The sequence below is a fragment of the Panthera uncia genome (assembly GCF_023721935.1).
Source record: "Panthera uncia isolate 11264 chromosome E2 unlocalized genomic scaffold, Puncia_PCG_1.0 HiC_scaffold_19, whole genome shotgun sequence".
Taxonomy (NCBI): Eukaryota; Metazoa; Chordata; class Mammalia; order Carnivora; family Felidae; genus Panthera; species Panthera uncia.
The window spans coordinates 7,761,102-7,779,885 of NW_026057588.1; the positions used below are offsets into that span (position 1 = coordinate 7,761,102).

The 18,784-nt window shown below is 51.5% G+C and overlaps 2 protein-coding genes and 1 non-coding gene across 3 annotated transcripts in view; all 3 read right to left on the minus strand.

Moving 5' to 3' along the window:
• Positions 1 to 375, minus strand: part of FCGRT (Fc gamma receptor and transporter) — a 9,250-nt gene extending 8,875 nt beyond the window's left edge. Inside the window, exon 1 of the mRNA XM_049621619.1 lies at positions 282 to 375. The gene's annotated coding sequence lies outside the window, so the exon portion shown is untranslated. The remainder of the gene's footprint in view (positions 1 to 281) is intronic.
• Positions 376 to 10,649: 10,274 nt separating this feature from the next.
• On the minus strand, positions 10,650 to 12,773 carry RPS11 (ribosomal protein S11). Its single transcript, XM_049622207.1, has 5 exons — positions 12,671 to 12,773; positions 11,888 to 12,019; positions 11,634 to 11,709; positions 11,264 to 11,393; positions 10,650 to 10,827 (listed from the first exon to the last, which is right to left on the minus strand). The coding sequence occupies exons 1-5, from the start codon at positions 12,683 to 12,685 to the stop codon at positions 10,704 to 10,706; spliced, it is 477 nt and encodes a 158-aa protein (XP_049478164.1). The 5' UTR covers positions 12,686 to 12,773; the 3' UTR covers positions 10,650 to 10,703.
• On the minus strand, positions 11,491 to 11,576 carry LOC125916238 (small nucleolar RNA SNORD35). The gene has a single exon (XR_007455849.1). It is a non-coding gene; the product is annotated as a small nucleolar RNA SNORD35 (small nucleolar RNA).
• Positions 12,774 to 18,784: the final 6,011 nt, after the last annotated feature.

The following is an 18,784-nucleotide window of genomic DNA, read 5'->3' on the forward strand; positions in this document are numbered from 1 at the left end:
CTGAGACCCAGGGGTCCCAGCCCTTCCTTCCCCAGAACCAGGAGTCCCGGCCCGCCAGCCCTTCCTCCCTCGGACCGGGAGTCCAGGGCCCCGACCCCTCCTCCCTCAGACCCGGGAGCCCCTGCCCTAAGGCCCCCTCCTCCCTCAGACTTAGGAATCCCAGCTCCAGCCCCTCCTCTCTCGGACCCGGGAGTCCAGGGCCCCAGACCGCTCCGCCCTCAGACCCGGCAGTCCCGACCCCCGCCGGTCCTCCCCTGGGCCTGGGCCCCAGCCCTGCTCACGGCAACGAAGTTCCCTTCCCGCCTGCAGCCTTAGCTGGCTCCCGTGACTGGAGACCCCAGTTCCTCTCTCACATCCTGTCCGGAGACTGCTCCCTGACTTCAGGAATATCCAACCCCGCCCCTCAGCTGCCGGGCACACCCCAGGCCCTGGGCCCAGCCTCTGAGTATTTCTCTCTGCCTCTCTCTTGAAACTTTTTTGTTGTTCCCCCCACCCCCCCGCCCCTCTGGGGTCCCTTTCTCTGTCTCTCCCTGTCTTCTTATTTTGAGGTGTCAGCCACCCAGCAGATTCATGACAAAGTTGATGAGCAACACTGTCAGAGTTGCTCCAAACTCTGGAGGTTTCAGTGGGTCCCCTTCTTCCCCTTCTTACCTCCTTGTACAACACCGCCGCTCCCCTCCCCCCCCCCCACCCCCCACCTGACTAGCTCTTGCTACAGTGAAAGTTCTCTAAACACTTCTATATTTCCTCCTTGGAACCCGTCCGCGATGTGTCCCCTTAAAGTGGCCCTCCGCTTCTTTAGTATCTTCTGATGGGGCCTCAATAACACAGTCCCAATATATATCGCTGTGGTGCTGAGAGGCCCCCTCCAGTCCCCTGCCCCAGCCCACACTGCCGCTACAATTATACTGGAATGTCCTCTGCTGTACTGGAATGTTGTGCAGCCTCGGTATGTGTATATGCATACATAGAGAGAGGCTTATTTTAAGGAATTGGCTCATGTGATTGTGCTGGCTTAGCAAGTCTAAAATTTGAGAGGGGTGGCTGGCAGGCTGGGGACTCTGGAAAGAGCTGCAGTTCAAGTCCCAAAGCAGCAGGCTGGAGAGCCGATCTTGCAGATGGAATCCAAAGACAGTCAGCTGGCAGAGATCCCTCTGGCTTGCGAGGGGCGGGGGTCAGTTTTCCAGCTGATTGGATGTAACCCACCCACATTCTGGAGGCAACTCCGCCGTACTCAAAGCCCACTGATTTCAGTGTAAATGTCACCCCAAAACACCCTCACGGAAACATCCAGAGTAATGTCTGACCCAACATCTGGGGCCTGGGGCCCAGCCAAGTGGACACACGAAGTTAACCCGTACACATGGTACATCTGTGTTCAACTTCGCGAGGAAACTGTGTCCGTTTTCCTTTCTCTCCCTGGTCCTGCTAGAAAATCCACTAAAATCCACCCTGAGGGGCTTCCTATGATGCTACTGAAGGATCCTGGTTGCAGGTCCCACGAGAATCCTATTATAGCACCCTTGGTTCTTTCCTAAAATACCCTGAAAAACCCACCATGCCCAGCTAGCCCCTCTGTGTCCCTAGGGACCTGGCTATATATCCAGGGGAACATTCCAGCAGTTCCCAGGGCTCTCATTTTAAAGGCCTTGGGACCATGGGGCACCAGGATGGCTCAGTCTGTTCAGTGTCCGACTCTTGATTTCGGCTCAGGTCATGATCTCATGGTTGGTGAGTTTGAGCCCCATGACGGGCTCTGTGCTGACAGCGCGGGGCCTGCTTGGGATTCTCTCTCTCCCTCTCTCTTTCTCTGCCCCTCCCCCACCCCCCTGCGTGCTCTCACTTGCTCTCTCTCAAGCTTACACACACACACACACACACACACACACACACAGAATAAAGGCCTTGGGACCAAAAATAAGCAAATTAAATAATAAAATAAAGGCCTCAGGACCATCATGTGATGTTCCTTGGACCCTGATATAAAATGGCCAATGTCTTGGGACAGTGCCCCCCAGGACCTGCTTCACATTTCCTTGGGGCTTGAAAACCTTCGGCCTGGGGTCCTGCTGGTGCCCTACTTTAACACACGCTGGAACTCATGTAAAGGCTCCCTGAGCCCTAACATGATGTCCCTGTAGTCTTACTCTGAGGCCTACTGGGCCATTAAGATGGTCTCGACGTCCCATGGCCGTGCCCAGCACCCTGCCACACCGCCGCTGGAACCACACAGCCCTGCTACAATAACTCGCCTTAATGCCGTGTCCCTGGCGTCCTGCCGGACCATTGCCAGAGGCCCCTACTTTGCCCCCGGGGTTTCTGATATCTCAGCTCCCCACCCCCATGCTCCCTGGGTCCCCTGATAAAATCCTGAGGCCCAGCAACAACGTCTTCAACAGCCTCTGGCTAATCTCTCCCAGAGTCGGCCACCACCACCCCACCCCCCACCCCAGGGATCCAGCTAAACCAGTCCTGAGCCCTCACCTTGCTGTGATCCACTCCATGAACGCCACAAAGTGCTGTCTGCCCCCGGCCCCTTCTCTCTGCTGCCGGGCCTGTTCTAAGTCCTTCCGTTTCTGTTGTAAGGCTGAGCAGGGCTCCCCCACATCCACTCCTGGATTCTCTCTGTTATTATCTCTCACCAGGCCCTGTCCTATCCAGAACCTCCCCAGAAAGACTGAGATACAGAAATATAGAAAGATGATAGATAGACAGACAGACCCACCAGCAAGAAACGTCCTGCGTTTCCCAGGGACTTCTGTCAAGTCCTTCCCCCACCCCTCCCCCACCCCAACTAGGTGGTGACTCCCCAACCTGGGGAGGGAACCGCCCTCGAGGGACCCGAGATGCCACTCAGAAGGGGCCCTGGGGTCCTGTTACATGGCTGTGTGTCTCCCTTTTAAGTCCCTGGGTCCTACTTTAATGGTTAAAACATCCTTCTAGAGGGGCGCCTGGGTGGCTCGGTCAGTTGAGCGTCCGACTCCGGCTCAGGTCACGATCTCACGGTCCGTGAGTTCGAGCCCCGCGTCGGGCTCTGTGCTGACAGCTCAGAGCCCGGAGTCTGCTTCAGATTCTGTGTCTCCCTCTCTCTCTGACCCTCCCCCGTTCATGCTCTGTCTCTCTCTGTCTCAAAAATAAATAAACATTAAAAATAATAATAAAAATAAATAAATAAATAAATAAAACATCCCTCTAGAGGGACTCCTGGGTGACTCAGTCCGTGGAGGAGTGGACTTTGGTTCAGGTCATGATCTCGTGGCTCGTGAGTTTGAGCCCCGCATGGGGCTTCCTGGTGTCAGTGCAAAACCCGCTCGGGATCCAATGTCCCCCGTCTCTGTCTCTGCCCCTCCCTCGCTCACTCTCTCTCAAAAATAAATATTAAAAAATTTTAAAAAAATCCTCCTAGAATTCTCTATTGTTTAGGACCCTAAATAATGCCATTAGAGCCCTGGTGACAAGCCCTTGGGCTCCCGCCGCCATGCTCCTGGGGCTCTCCTGCCCTGTCCCTGGGGACTTCCACAATGCCCACACCTTGCTCATCTGCCCTTTAGCTCCTGCTAAATGTCCTATTGATTGTCCCCGTGACACTTCCCAGGGCCCTACTCTAATATTCACTGGGTCCTGTCACAAAAAAGCCTTGGTTCCTGTTCAAATGTCCCTGTGTCCTGCATACTCTCTCCCTGAGCACTCAAAAGGTCCCCTGTGAGTCTTCCCTCATAGGACCATGAGGGTCACCAAAATGGCCTCAAGGTGTCCCCTCTACTCAGGGTCCTTCCAGGACTCTATTAGAATGCCTCATGGGGTGCCCAGGTGGCTCTGTCGCTTGAGCGTCCAACTTCAGCTCAGGTCATGATCTCGTGGTTCGTGAGTTCGAGCCCTGCCTCGGGCTCTGTGCTGACAGCTCGGAGCCTGGAGCCTGCTTCGGATTCTGGGTCTCCCTCCCTCTCTGTCCCTCCCCTACTCACGCTCTGTCTCTCTCTCTCAAAAATAAATAAACATTAAAAAAAAATTTTTTAATAAACATTTAAAAAAAGAAGACTCCCTCCATAAAGAGGAAGGAAGGAAGGAAGGAAGGAAGGAAGAAAGGAAAAAGAATGCCTCATATCTCTACCATTAAGTCTTTAGAGTCCTGCTAAAACATTCCAAGGGCCTGCTAGTCTGGGTCCCCCAGAACCATCAAAGTGCCCTATGGGCTCTGAGAAAATCCCTGCAGTCTTTCCCCCATGTATCCCAGCATCCTGCTTCAGTCACCATCCTCAATGGCCCTAGTTCATTGCATTTATTTCCTGCTGCCGCTGTAATTAATAACTCCAAACTCGGTGGCTTAAAACGACACAAAATTTTGATCTTCCACTTCTGGAGGTCAGACGTCTAAAATGGTCCACGGGACTGGTTCTTTGTTGAGGCTCTGGGAGGGAGAATCCGTTTTCGGGCCTTTTCCAGCTTCTACAAGCTGCCAGCCTTCCCCAGCTCATGGTCCCTTCCTCCAGTTTCAAAGCCAACAACACAGCCACCTTCTCTCCTTTCTGTTACTCTGTGCCTGTCCGTCCATCCACACATCTCTCTGACTCTGATCTCTCCCCTCCCTCTTTTAACAAACTTTTTTATGAATTATTAAGTTTTTTTTTTTTAAGTTTATTTATTTATTTTGAGAGACCGAAAGAGTGTGTGCGAGTAGGGGAGGAGCAGAGAGAGAGGGAGAGAGAGAGAATCCCCAACAGGCTCCACACTGTCGTCGCAGAGCCTGACTCAGGGCTCGAACCCATGAACTGTGAGATCATGACCTGAGCTGAAACCAAGAGTTGGATGCTTAACTGACTGAGCCACCCAGGTGCCCCACGTTTTTTTGTTTTTGTTTGTTTGTTTTTCTTTTTTTAAAAAGTAATCTCTACACCCAACATGGGGCTTGAACTCATGACCTGGAGAGCAAGAGTCACATGCTTTTCCGACTTGAGCTAGCCAAACACCCCCTCCTTTTTCTTAAAAAATTAATTGTTATTAAACATGAGAACTAGGGGCACCTGGGTGGCTCAGTCGGTTAAGCGTCCGACTTCAGCTCAGGTCACGATCTCACGGTCCGTGAGTTCGAGCCCCGCGTCGGGCTCTGGGCTGACAGCTCAGAGCCTGGAGCCTGCTTCCAATTCTGTGTCTCCCTCTCTCTCTGCCCCTCCTCCGTTCATGCTCTGTCTCTCTCGGTCTCAAAAATAAATAAACGTTAAAAACAAAAACAAAAACAAAAACAAAAACATGAGAACTAATGCTTGTCTCTGCCTGTTTGAGAAACAAACCCGTGACATTGATGTTATTAGTTTCACATTCTACCCAACTGAACTAACCAGCCCCCCAGCCCCCACCAGACCCCTCTTATAAGTAAGTACTCTCCTGATTACATTGGTCCCCCTGGATAATCCCAGGTCATTTCTTCATCTCAAAATCCCAAATTTAGGGGCGCCCGGGTTGCTCAGCTGGTTAAGTAGCCAACTTCAGCTCGGGTCATGATCTCATGGTCCGTGAGTTCGAGCCCCGCATCGGGCTCTGTGCTGACAGCTCAGAGCCTGGAGCCTGCTTCGGATTCTGTGTCTCGCTCTCTCTCTGCCCCTCCCCTGCTCACGCTCTGTCTCTCTCTCGAAAATAAATAAAACATTAAAATTAAAAAAAAAAAAAATCCCAAATGTAATCATTTCTGCAAAGTCCCATTTATCCTACTGAGGTAACATAATCACAGGTTCTGTGGGATTAGGGCATAGACACCTTTGGGGGACCACTGTCCAGCCTAGCACAGTCACGAAGGATGCCCTTCCTTGCCCCTGCTAAAATATCCTCATTCTGAGCTCCTCCTCCCAGGTTTGGCAGTGAGGTCTCTCAGTTGGCCAGAACATTCCCCATAACGTCCCTGTTTCCTGTTACAACAAAGTCCTCAAGGTCACTTGGTACCCACTGGGAGTCGCTTCTAGGTGTCCCGGGGTCTTGCTGTGTCTTCAGGGGCCATTTACAGCACCTGCTGGCTGTCCCTTCTCATAGTCCCAGGTTCTTGCTCTAATGATCCTGCCTCTATGCCCTCTAGAACCCCTGGGGCCCACTATAAAGAATAGAAAGTCCAAGGCAGGACCAGTTACTTAATTTGCGGGGCCCGGGGGCAAATGAAAATGAGGGGCCCCTTGTTCCAAATTCAAAGACAGCTCAAGCAGAGCATTGAACCCAGTGTGGGTCCCTTCTGAACGATTGCTTCGATCGCGTGGGGAGCTCATCCAGGAGACCTCCTTGGCCCTGGGGACTGTGTCTGCCCCTGCACCGTGGTGCCCCCTACCGACCCCAAGGGACAATCACACATGAGCTCAAAACCAAATGCTGCCTGTTCCAGGTTGGCCTCTCTGAGCCTCCGTTTCTTTATCTATAAAATGGGAACAAGTGTGCCAGCCTCAGAGAGGCTTCAGCGAATCAAGAGTTTCGCATGGGGCACATGGTAGGGCATATGTTCCTAACACTTGTTCCCCCTTTTTGGTTTAAAAAAATTTTTTTAATTTATTTTGAGAGAGAGAGCGCGAGAGAGAGAGCAAGCAGGGGAGGGGCAGAGAGAGGGAGAGAGAGAATCCCAGGCAGGCTCTGGGCTGTCAGCGTAGAGCCCAATGGGGGGGGCTCTAGCTCACGAACTGTGATATCATGAGCTGAGCCGAAACCAAGAGTCAGACGCTTAACCGAGCCACCCGGGTGCCCCACTTGTTCCCCTTAATGTACCCCGCCACCCCACTCCCAGTTGCTGTTAAGGTAGGTCCCAGGGATCTCAGACACCAGGCTCAGGATTTGTCTTGCCCACTCTTGCATTCCCAGGGGCCAGCACCGTAAATCTATGTAGAATGAATGGTGGCAGTAACGAATGACCCGGGGCTGATTTGGTCCCTAAGACGTCTGGAATGGCTTTGGTGTCCTGTTAGAATGTTCGAGCAGAAGCTATGCTGTAGGCCTCTGTTATAATATATCATAGAGCTGGGACCTACCAGTATGTTAGATCCCAGGATTTTCCCATGATGGGCTCGGGGCTGTGCTGAAATATGGCAGCGGGGACCGCTCAAACACACCGGGAGGCCACTACAATTCGGTTTCCCTGGACTCCACGCACAGACCTCCGGACCAGTTAAACGAATTCACGAATAACCACTGCTACACAAGGAACGCTCACGGGCTGGCTAGGATATATCCCAGGTGTACTGCAACCATTAACAGGGCCTAGTACAGGACCCCTGAGGTCCTGCTGTTAGAGAATACAAGGGGCTGCAACAGAGTAGCTACCATAGAATATTCCTTGGGGCGCCTGGGTGGCTCAGTCGGTTAAGCGTCCGACTTCGGCTCAGGTCATGATCTCACGGTCTGTGAGTTCGAGCCCCGCGTCGGGCTCTGTGCTGACCGCTCAGATCCCAGAGCCTGCTTCGGATTCTGTGTCTCCCTCTCTCTCTGACCCTCCCCCGTTCGTTCTCTGTCTCTCTCTGTCTCAAAAATAAACATTAAAAAAAAAAAAAAAAAAAGACTATTCCAGTGGCCTGCTGCGAGAGTTGCATGGCTATGATACATTGTGATACCGCCAAAAGGTGCCGTTTTCCTGTAACAGGCCTGATGCCTGCTGTCATCATAAGCCTAGTACCCTGCTATGAAACTGTGCCTGCAGCTAATTTCTCTGAGAAATGGCTATGCCATGGGGACCTCCTGCTAAATGCATGCAACAGAGTATTCTAGAAGCATGCTAAAATAGATTCAGGGTCCCATGCCAGCCCTGCTATCATGGGCCTTGGTATCATGGATGCAGGTTGCACAACCATATACTTGATACCTCTGGGGCCCCCTGTCAAAGACTCTTGTCCTTGGACCTTCCCGGAGGGACCCAGGGCCTGCCACCCTAAGATAGCCTGGGGGCCCCTCTCGAACAGGCTCAGGGCTCTGGAATAATTACTTCCGTCACAAGTATGACTTATGAGAATTACTTCTACTCCATTAACACACGTGAGCATGTTTCCTCCTCCAATAGGGGAGAGAGGCAAGAACCCATTTTACAGATTAGCAAGCTGAGGCTCTGTGGTTGCCGGGAGGGGCGAGGTGGATCACCTGCTAACGTGTGGCAGGGCAAGAAATCAGAACAGAGCCTGCGGTCATAATGCTGCCACTTGGAGGCATGTGCTCATGGTCACTTCTTCCGGTTACTCCAGGCCTTGTGACCTTTGAGATTTAAATCCTATGGGATTTAAATCCTTGCGGGATTTAACTTTAATTCGGTTCCTCGACTAGACGTGAATGGAGCGCTTACAACCTGTCCAGGCGCCGGGGATGCAGAGATCCTTGCCCTCAAGAGTTCACATTCCGGCGGCTACTAGGTAAACAAACATGCAATATCGCACAGGATTTGTACAATAAACATACAAACATGCAAGAAATGGGCCTTATCGGTCTCTGTAGGACAGTGAAGCAGGGAAGGGTGGCTGGGAGGGGACCGGAGGTTTTGCCAGAAGGGACGAGGCTGGTGAGCCTGAGGGCCTATGGTGGAAACCTGAGCTGAGAGCTTCCAGACCCAGGGCACAGTCAATGCAAACGTCCAGGGGAGTGAGCAGGTCTGGCGGAGTGAGGAGGAGGGACAGCGATGGGCACAGGGCAGAGCAGAAGCCCTGAGGCTGTGATGGACTTAGGAGCTGTCTCTGCTTGTCACCCGATTCTAAAAAGGGTAGACGCCGTGGTGACCTCTCTTTGGACACAACTAGTGCGGATCCAGGGCCTCTCTCCTTGGTCTTTGCCACCTGACCCACCAGGCCCGGCAGCGCTGTCCTTGAACGCACACCAGGCAAGCGCCCCACCTGCAACGATGGCCTCACACGGCGGGGTGCCAAGGAGACACCCCAACGACCGCTGGGAGGGACATGGGAGCGAGGTTGCTGTTGTAAACACGGCAGCCCCACCCCAAACGGAAACACCTGTGGGGGGGGGGGGGGGCGGCCTCCGGGAGCAACCTCACCACCCTTTCTGGGTCCCGGCCCCCCGCCTCCCCCTCTCCGCAGGGTCTCTGTCCTCCAGCGTGGGGTGGGGCGGGCTCGCAGGCTGAAACTCCGGGGCGGTGCCCCCCTCTGACCTGTCCCTGCCCCTTCCTGCCCTCTTTGATGCGGCCCCACTTCCTCTGGCAGGAACCCCCGCCCTTACTGGGTCTGGGTAAAAAGGAGCCGCTGAGCCGGTCCGGAGAGGCGGCGTCCCTGGAGGCGGCAGCTCCTCTCTGCTCACGGCCCTGTCTCCCAACCCTTGTACCAGTGCTGTGGCTCAGTCCCTGGTACAGGTATGGGGGGCAGGGACGTGTGGACCCCAGCAGCACCGGGCCCCAAGGGGTGAAGCCAGGAGGTGACTCCAGCATCTTCCTCTTCTGTGCCTCCATCCCTGCCTATGATTCGGGTGAGGGTCTCTCCAGATTTGGGAAGTCAATGCCGTCTGCCCCTGCCCCTCCTGCCTCGCTACCCTTAGTTCTATCATCCCTAACTTTGTGTGTTCAAGGTCCGTCTTTTTCTGAAATCTGTCACTACCTGTGGTCTCCGTCCTTGTTCGGAGTTCAGCTGACCCCTGTCCTTATCTCTGCAACTGATGACTCAAGGTCCCTCTCCCTTTTCCCAGTTTTTCTCGATCACAATGCCTTCCACTGCTACCCTCAACCTTTCTCCCTTCCCCGTTTTCCCGATACTCAAGGTCACTGTCTGGCTAGATCTCTTTTCCTGCAATTTTTTTGGTCTTTCCTTGCATTTGCCTGACCCTGTCCCCATTTCTCCCCAACTCCAATTTCTCTCCTTCCCCAAGGCCACCCCAACACGGTCTCACTCCCAGGGGCTCCCTAAGCCATCTCTGAGCGGCCTGCAATTAGGGGCTGCAGAGGTGGGTTCCAGCCTGGCTCCAGCTTGGCCTCACTATACCACATGCCTTCAAAGCCAATTTCCTTGGATTTTCAGGCAAAGGAAGGCTCTAGAACCTTAGGCCTGGAGCTCGGCTACTCGCTGAGGGGAGAAACTGCCCCCCTCAGATGAGTTTGCTCATCTGCAAAAGGGGCCTGGTGCTGGCCCAGGAGGGGGCAGTGGGGTGGTGGCGGGGCGGGGGGGGGGGGGGGGCGGTGGTGGCTGCCAGGCTTCCCTGGGCCACTCCTTCACCCGGGAGACAAGAAATCCCAGGTTGAAGTCAAGACCCCTGCAGTTCAGAAAGAGGCAGCACAGAACTCTGCAAGCCCACCGACCTCCCCCCACCCCACCCAGACCCAAGGGTGGCTGCTTCTTCCTCCCCCCTCCCAAGGAGGCCAGAAAGGGCCCAGACCGGAGTTGAGAACCCAGGGGCCTACGCCCTCACTCACTTCCTCCCCAGACACTGAGGGGTGAGGGGGGACACGCCCCGACCAGGTAGGAGACTTTACTTACTCCGACACCAAGAGGTGACATGGACCAAAAGGAGGCCCAGAGAGGGAACAACATCTTAACGCAGGTTCATATCTTCACCCAGAGAGACGAGAACAGACAGGAAGGGTTTGGCTCCCAGTCCCACCCATACATAAGGGGGTCCAGAGGATGAACGAGAACCCCGTGTTCGTATCAACCCCAATTCCCAGGGACAATCCCTCTGGTAAAGGCGCAGATACCCGGAGCCAGGCCCATGACTGGGAAAATAACTTTATTTTCTTCGGGGGTGTGGACAGACGTCTAGTCTCAGAACTTCTGGAATTGCTTTTTGGTGCCAGCGGCCTTTGTGACTTTGAGCACGTTGAAGCGCACAGTCTTGCTCAAGGGCCGGCACTCGCCCACTGTGACAATGTCGCCGATCTGGACATCCCTGTGGAGGTGGGCAGGGGCTGTGTCACACGCTGGGCTGCCCCACTCAGGCCATTAGAGGCCAAGGCCTGTCCGCGTGAGCTCCACCAAACCTCATCCCAGTTCCAGCTTCCAATCCCACCTGCCCCCAGTCACTGTTTACGCAACAGAGCGTGCAAGACACTGAACTCAAAGCCGTGCAGAGGACACTCCAGCCCTTCCAAGGGGCCTCTCAGGGCAGAAAATCGCCATCAACCCTCTCCACCTGACACACACAGGGAGTTCCTGAGGACATCTGCTGGCTTCCAGCGGTCTCCTCATACCGTCTCCTATAGTTTCCTGCCCACACGGCAGCCGGAGCGCCCTGTGAGCCCGGGCCAAGTCCCAGGGTCACTCAGACTCGGGTGCAGACCACCCCCGCCTCTCCACCTGGGAATCCGAGGGCCCGCCATGTTCACCTGAAGCAGGGGGACAGGTGCACGGACATGTTCTTGTGGCGTTTCTCAAAGCGGTTGTACTTTCGGATATAATGGAGGTAGTCCCGGCGGATGACAATGGTCCTCTGCATCTTCATCTTGGTCACCACACCTGGGGGGAGGGGACAGATGGTAGGTCAGCCCCCCTGGGAGGGAAGGGGAGCCTTGGGCCGCCCAGAACACGCTGAGAATTGGGATCCCAAACCCTGCTTCTGACATCAGCTGTGCCAAGTGGCTTTCTCAGCAGTGCCCGTGGTGGGCATCTGAAGACCATCGTGAGAAGACATCACCTGCCAGCGCCCCCCTCACCCAGGAATCCAAGCGTCCCCCAAATGCAGAAGTCCTCACTCACCAGACAGGATCCGCCCTCGGATGGAGACGTTACCAGTAAAGGGGCATTTCTTGTCAATATAGGTGCCCTCAATGGCCTGAACAAGGGAGAGAAAGGAGTGAGCCTGGCACATGTAGTTCCTGAACAAAATAGGGGGTGTGGCCTTAGGTACACAAACTACAATTCCCAACGGCCCCGGGGAACTGCCACTCCGTGTGTACCCACGTGGGAGGACACTGGGGTCTCCTTCCTTCTGAGTCTCTCCAACCCCCTACCTCCTTGGGCGTCTTGAAGCCCAAACCGATGTTTTTGTAGTATCGCGGGAGTTTCTCCTTGCCAGTTTCTCCAAGCAGGACCCTCTTCTTATTTTGAAAGATGGTTGGCTGCTTTTGGTAGGCACGCTCAGTCTACGTGGATGAGGAACAAGCTGGTAAGCTCTCGGAGCCAGCAACCTGGCCTGGAAAACCTCCCCAGAAACCCCCAAATCCCACCCTCTCCAGCCTTTACTCCCTAAACGTCAACCTCCAAAACCTGGATAATGACCATCTACAACAGTCACACCAAGAGTTGAGTTCAGACCCAACTCTGAACCGGAGTTACCTCCGTATTTATGCTCCAAAACACTTCCCATCACCCGAATTCATTCCTTAAAACTCAGACAGAAACGGTAATTCCTCTAACAACCTGTACACCTTTTGGCAAAGATTCTCCCAGACACAAGGGCGCCCACTCAGGATTCTCTCCTACGATATACACGACTTCAGAAATAAATACCAAAACGATGGGCTTCCTGGATTAACCCAATGGCCCAAGGCCTCCAGAAATACCTCTCATAAGGCTTGAGCCTCTCCTAAACCCCACGTGGGGGAGACCCTAGTATTTACGCGGCGCTAATTAGATTAATTCACAGACACGCGCCCTCTGCCCGAATTAACGTCTGGAAAATCGAGGCCGCCCTGCATTAACCCCCAAACAGGGGCGCGGGTCCTTCTCTCCAGGACGCGCCCCTGACGCCGGGACTGGACCCCGCCACCTCCGCGGCGGCCCGGAGCCCGCACCTGAATGTCCGCCATCTTCCCGGCCGCCTGGAAAAAGGAAAGCCGCGGCGGCGTCCGGGTTTCCTTATCGACCGCACAGGGGCTAGAGAGGAAGTGACGAAAGGGGGCGGGAGCACGGTTTGGGGCGGTGCCTCGGACGCGACGGTGATTGACAGGAGGCCCAAACACAGCCCGCGATTCGGAGACTGCAGGGACGCCCACAAGATGAAGGGCCGAGGGTCGGGAAGCGGCGGACACTGTCTCGCGAAAGTCAGGCCGCGATTGCTCTGGGCGCCCTAGTTCACGTTGGGAAGGCAAGGCCAGCCTTGAGCCTGCCTACATTATCGCGAGAGTTACAGGGAGGCGGTCAGCGTTCGGCGGGGGCTAAAATCACGTGGGATTTGAGGACCGCGTGGCTTCGTTTCTGCAGAATTCAAACGCGATGCGGTGGCGGCCATCTTTTTGCGGGGCACGCGGCTGGAGGGTCTTAGGAGCTTGGGTAACGGCACCGCCGTCTTTGTGAGGGGCGGGCGTTAACCAAGAGTGGTTTTTTTGTTTGTTCAAATTTAATGAACGTTGTTGTTTCATTCCCAGACAATGGTTTCGCGAATAAAAACCCTTCTGCTGATGTACCAGCACTGTCTGTAACAGCACTGTTCAGAACTTTCTGCAATGATGAAAAGGTTCTGTATCTGCACCGCTCAGCACCTGGCCCCTGACACTTGAAATGCGTATGAGACTGAGGACCTGAATTTTTAACTTTGTTTAATGTTATTAGGTTTAAATTTAAATAGCTACTTGGAGCTAAGCCTATGGCATTGGGCAGTGCAGGTCTATAATTGGATACTTGTTATTTATTATTTTTTTCGAGAGTTTATTTTTAAGTAATCTCTAAACCCAACCAAGGTGGGGCTCAAATTAACAACCTTGAGATCAAGAGTTCCATGTTCTACTGAACCAGCCAGAATCCCCCTTATTTGTTATTTTATATACATTCTTAGAACGCAAAGTCTTACAAAACAGGGTTTTTTTGTTTTTTGTTGTTGTTTTGTTTTTTTAGATTCAACTGACAAAGCATTGCTATCGGGAGAGTCCAAACCCTCCCTTGTCAATTTGTGTACTTATCCTGTAGCGTGGGGCACGGGTGCAGGACATTTGAAGGAGCTAATCCCTTGTGATCTGGCTCTTGTCTCCATTTTACGCTCTTAGAGCCGAATGCTCTTTTCCTCCTCTAATTTACATCTACATCTAATTTTTTAGAAGTTTATTTATCTTGAGAAAGAGAGCATACAAGCACTAGTGGGGGAGAAGCGGAGAAGGAATCCCAGGCAGGCTCTGAGCTGTCAGCACGGAGTCCCATGAGGGGCTCCATCTCACAAACCTTGAGATGATGACCTGAGCCCAAATCAAGAATCAACCTACTGAGCCCCCCGGGCGCCCCTGAAGGCAGGAATCTTTATCTGCTTTGTTCTCCAGAGCATCTGGCAGCTGTCTTATACTGGGTGCCTAATTTATACTTGTGGACTAAATCACCAATGAATGAATGGAGGATTGGGGGATGTGTCAAAATGTCCACCATTACAGGCAGCCGTATAAATCACGCCATAGCGCCACCTTGGAATATTCTGCAAGCACTTAATAAACGTGAGGTAGATCAATCGATCCAGAGATGAAAAGATTGCCAGCTATATTTTGTTTCTAAGTTTGCAATTAGTTCTGAATAGGTATTTCATGCGCGTGGTACAACATTCAGAACAAAAAGCGAGAGGTGCCTGGGTGGCTCAGTTGGTTAAGCCTCTGACGCTTGATCTTGGCTCAGGTCACCATCTCCTCATTTGTGAGTTTGAGCCCATCGGGCTCTCTGTTGTCAGTGCAGTTCCTGCTTCTGACCCTGTCTCCCTCTGCCCCTCCCACACCCTCTCTCTGTCTCTTTAAAAAACAACAAAACCCACAAAACTGCAAAAATGAATGGCTCTCTCTCCTACTCTTCTCCCCAGACACCCACACCCAGTTTTCCTCTCTAGAAGCAACTGTTGTCATCCTGCTATCAGCTTGCAATGTGTCTTCCAGACTATTTTACCTTCAGGTGAATTTATACACGGACAAAGCAAACTGCAGAGCAAAAGGCATAGTATGACCCACAAAGTCAATAACAAATATGTATTGACAATCTATGGGATGACTGCCTTTTTTACAGCTGGGTACTGTGATATAATTGTGGATTATATATATTTGTGGGTATCACAGACTGCCTTGTTCAGTAATGTAGCCAAGAGTTACATATGGTTATTTACATGTAATCTGAGTGACTGGGGAGGGGCGGGGGGGTGGGGGGGTGCAGCTCAGTGCGAGAGCCAGTGCTTCCAGGTCCTGGGTTCCTGGGTTCCTGGGTTCGAGCCCTGGCAAGTCCAACCACTGGCTCTTCATTCTTTTTTTAATTTTTTTTTTAATGTTTATTTATTTGAGAGAGAGTCAGTCAGAGTGTGAGCGGGGGAGGGGCAGAGAGAGAGGGAGACATAGAATCCAAAGCGGGCTCCAGGCTCTGAGCTGTCAGCACTCGAACTCACACATTGTGAGATCATGACCCCAGCCAGAGTCAGAGGCTTAACCAACTGACTGGCTTTTCATTCTTTTTTTAATTTTTTATTATTTCTTTAATATTTACTTATTTTTGACAGAGAGAGACAGAACATGAGTGGGGGAGGGGCAGAGATAGAGGGAGACACAGAATTTGAAACAGTCTCCAGGCTCTGAGCTGTCAGTACAGAGCCTGACACGGGGCTCGAACTCACAGACAGCGAATTTGTGACCTGAGCTGAAGTCGGACGCTCAACCAACTGAGCCACCCAGGCGCCCTTGGCTCTTCATTCTTTTTAAAAAAAAATTTTTTTTTTCAACGTTTTTTATTTATTTTTGGGACAGAGAGAGACAGAGCATGAACGGGGGAGGGGCGCAGAGAGAGGGAGACACAGAATCGGAAACAGGCTCCAGGCTCCGAGCCATCAGCCCAGAGCCTGACGCGGGGCTCGAACTCACGGACCGCGAGATCGTGACCTGGCTGAAGTCGGACGCTTAACCGACTGAGCCACCCAGGCGCCCCTGCTCTTCATTCTTTAAGAGATACAGATTAGATTTAAATTGAATAGAATTTAAAACTCAGTTCCTCAGCCGCCCTATTCATATGTCAAGTATCCAGAAGCCACATGTGGCTTGCATATTAGAGAAGATTCATAACACTTTTATGAACACAGAAAATTTTGTTGGACGGCCCTGCTGTAGAGAAATATATGTGTGTGTATATATATATATACATACGTGCACACATATGTGCATATATGTATAAGTATAAATAATAGTCTTATAGTCTTTAAGTTGTTTAATAACTTCAGAGATGTAAACGCTACAAACTTACAAAAACCAATTAAAAAACTTAATTACTTAAATTTCTTTTGCACTTAATAGCTTTGTGAGTTCTGAAACATTTTATTGTTGTGGTCATCCGTACACCCAAGGCGGGGCTCGAACTCACAATCCCAACATCAAGAGTTGCACGCTCCACTGACTGAGCCAGCCAAGCTGTCAGGGCAGAGCTGGATGCGGGGCTGGGGCCCACGAGCTGTGAGATCACGACCTGAGCCAAAGTTGGGCGCTTAACCAACTGAGCCACTCAGGTGCCACTGAGTGAAACTTTTTTTTTAAAGTTTATTTATTTTGAGGGAGGCAGAGAGAGAGGGAGAGAGAACCCGTGGTGGAAGGGCAGAGAGAGAGAGGGGGACAGAGGATCTGAAGCAGGCTCCACACTGATAGCAGAGAGCCCAATGCGGGGCTCGAACTCATGAACTGTGAGATCATGACCTGAGCCAAAGTAGGACGCTCAACGGACTGAGCCACCCAGGAGCCCCCATATGAAACATTTTTAAATGTAGTTGTTTCAGTCCCTTTGACGGTAGCATTAGAAGGGAGGGACTTTTCATTTTTCTGTTTTAAAACCTTCTATATTCCACCCCACCCCCCTGCAACTGACCTCATAGTAGGTTTATTTTTTTACACTTGATCTTAGCCAAAAGGCCGAGAAGCGATTAGGTTTATTTTTTTAAAGAAAAAAGTAATTTCTGGAGTGTTTGAATAACTTGATAAGGATTTATTATATTTAGTTAAAAAAAAAAAAAAAAAAGCAGGCCTCAGAGTTGTTATCTGCAATGTGTGGTAAACTATGTACAAAAGTGACTTAGAAAAAAGCCTGGAAGGAAATGCACGATGCTGGCCCTGGTGGTTTGCATCTCCAGGTGGTGAGATTAAGTGTGATTTCCTCTGGTTTTTAAAATGCTCAGTATTTTGCAATTTGCTCAGAATAACTGGTGAGATTTTGATGATAAGGGAAAAGGGAAAAAAAATACTGCTTCACCGTGAAGGGGGTGGGGGCAGTTTGGAGATATTTAGCTGCACAGCTTTTAATGACCACAACCCACAGTAGGAAGTACATTCTGCACTGTGACCAAACACCTGTTTCTCTCTCCTCCTCTTCCCTTCCTTCCTCTTGCTTTCTTTTTTTCTGAGTTTATGTATTTAAGTAATCTCTCTACCCAACGTGGGGCTCAAACTCACAGCCCTGAGATCAAGAGCCGCATGCTCTTCGATTGAGCCAGCCAGGCCTCCCCTTCCTCATGCGTTCTAACTTGACTTTCTCTTTTCCTTCCTGCAACTCACTGATTTTTTTTTCTGTTTCTATTTCTATATTCATTTTAAGTGTGGTTGGACCACTACACTTGATTTTCAGACCTGCAGTGTCAAAGAGCCTTGATGTCCAATAACCAACTTCAGCCAACCCTAGTTATTACCACTTGAGCGAATATTTCCTGCCCCTGCCGGGTTTCAGGCGTGCTTACCAATGTTTCACAGCGGAAATGCAAGGTCTTCTCCTTGACCTGGAGAAGATCACGTTCTCCAGGGTGCACCCCAATGCCTAGCAAAATAAGACCCTCCCTTGTACCCTGCACATGGCCCAGGATGGGAAAGGTTGCTATTACCTGGCGGAGATGGGCCAGGCGTGCCCACGCGCTGCTTGGGGGGAGCCTTGGTGGTGAGCGTTTGGGCGAGTTGCAAGATCGAGCTCTGAAAATGTTTCTGCTGCTGACCCGGGTGTTGGAGTCTCCGTAATTGCCCTCCAGGAAGGATTAGGGGATATCCAGAAAATCTATTTTCAAATGGTAAATGATGTCCAGCAGCTTCTCATGTGTTCATTGACCATTTGTAGATCTTTTTGGGTGATATAGTTCTCCAAATTCTTGCTCAAATTTACTTGGTTGTTTCTTTTTTTTCCTTTCTTTATACACACACACACACACACACACACACCTGGGATACAAGTTCTTCAAAAGAGATGATTTGCAAACATTTCCTCCCAGTCTGTGGCTTTTTTTTTTTTTTACAGATGAAAAAAAAAAATTTTTTTAACGTTTGTATTTATTTTTGAGAGAGAGAGCGTGAGTAGGGGAAGGGCAGAGAGAGAGGGAGGCACAGAATCCAAAGCAGGCTCCAGGCTCTGTCAGCACAGAGCCCTACGTGGGGCTCGCACTCACGAACCTCGAGATCATCTGCACCAAAGTCGGCTGCGTGACTGAGCCACCCAGGCGCCCCGACGTGGTTGGTTTTTCACGTGGCAAGTTGTACGTGTTTATAAAGCCGAGTGTATCTTTTTAAGGGATCCTGCTTTTGGTGGGACTATATTGTGCTGCTTTAACAGGCAGTTTTGTTAACAGCATTTGAACTCTTGTCGTTTTGGGTCGCTCCTGGAGGCACCTTCTGTGGCGAAGGGGAACCCCGGGAAAGCTAAAGGTACCACTGATTTGTTAAACGATTCTCAGGGAAAACCTAAGCCACTGAGTTTGGACATCTTGGGAAGATTAACCACGACAGGACACGGGAGTTATAACTTGCCCTGCGTATTACACAGTGAAATGTTTAACATATTCAAGTAGTTTTCTTTGTACCGTTAGGCATTTGAATACTGACCGAAATTAGAAAATTTCCAACTATTGGGCACCAGGGTGGCTCAGTTAAGCATCCAGGTCTTGGTCTTGGCCCAGGTCAGTATCTCTCAGTTCGCAGATTTGATCCCCTATGGAGCTCTCTGCT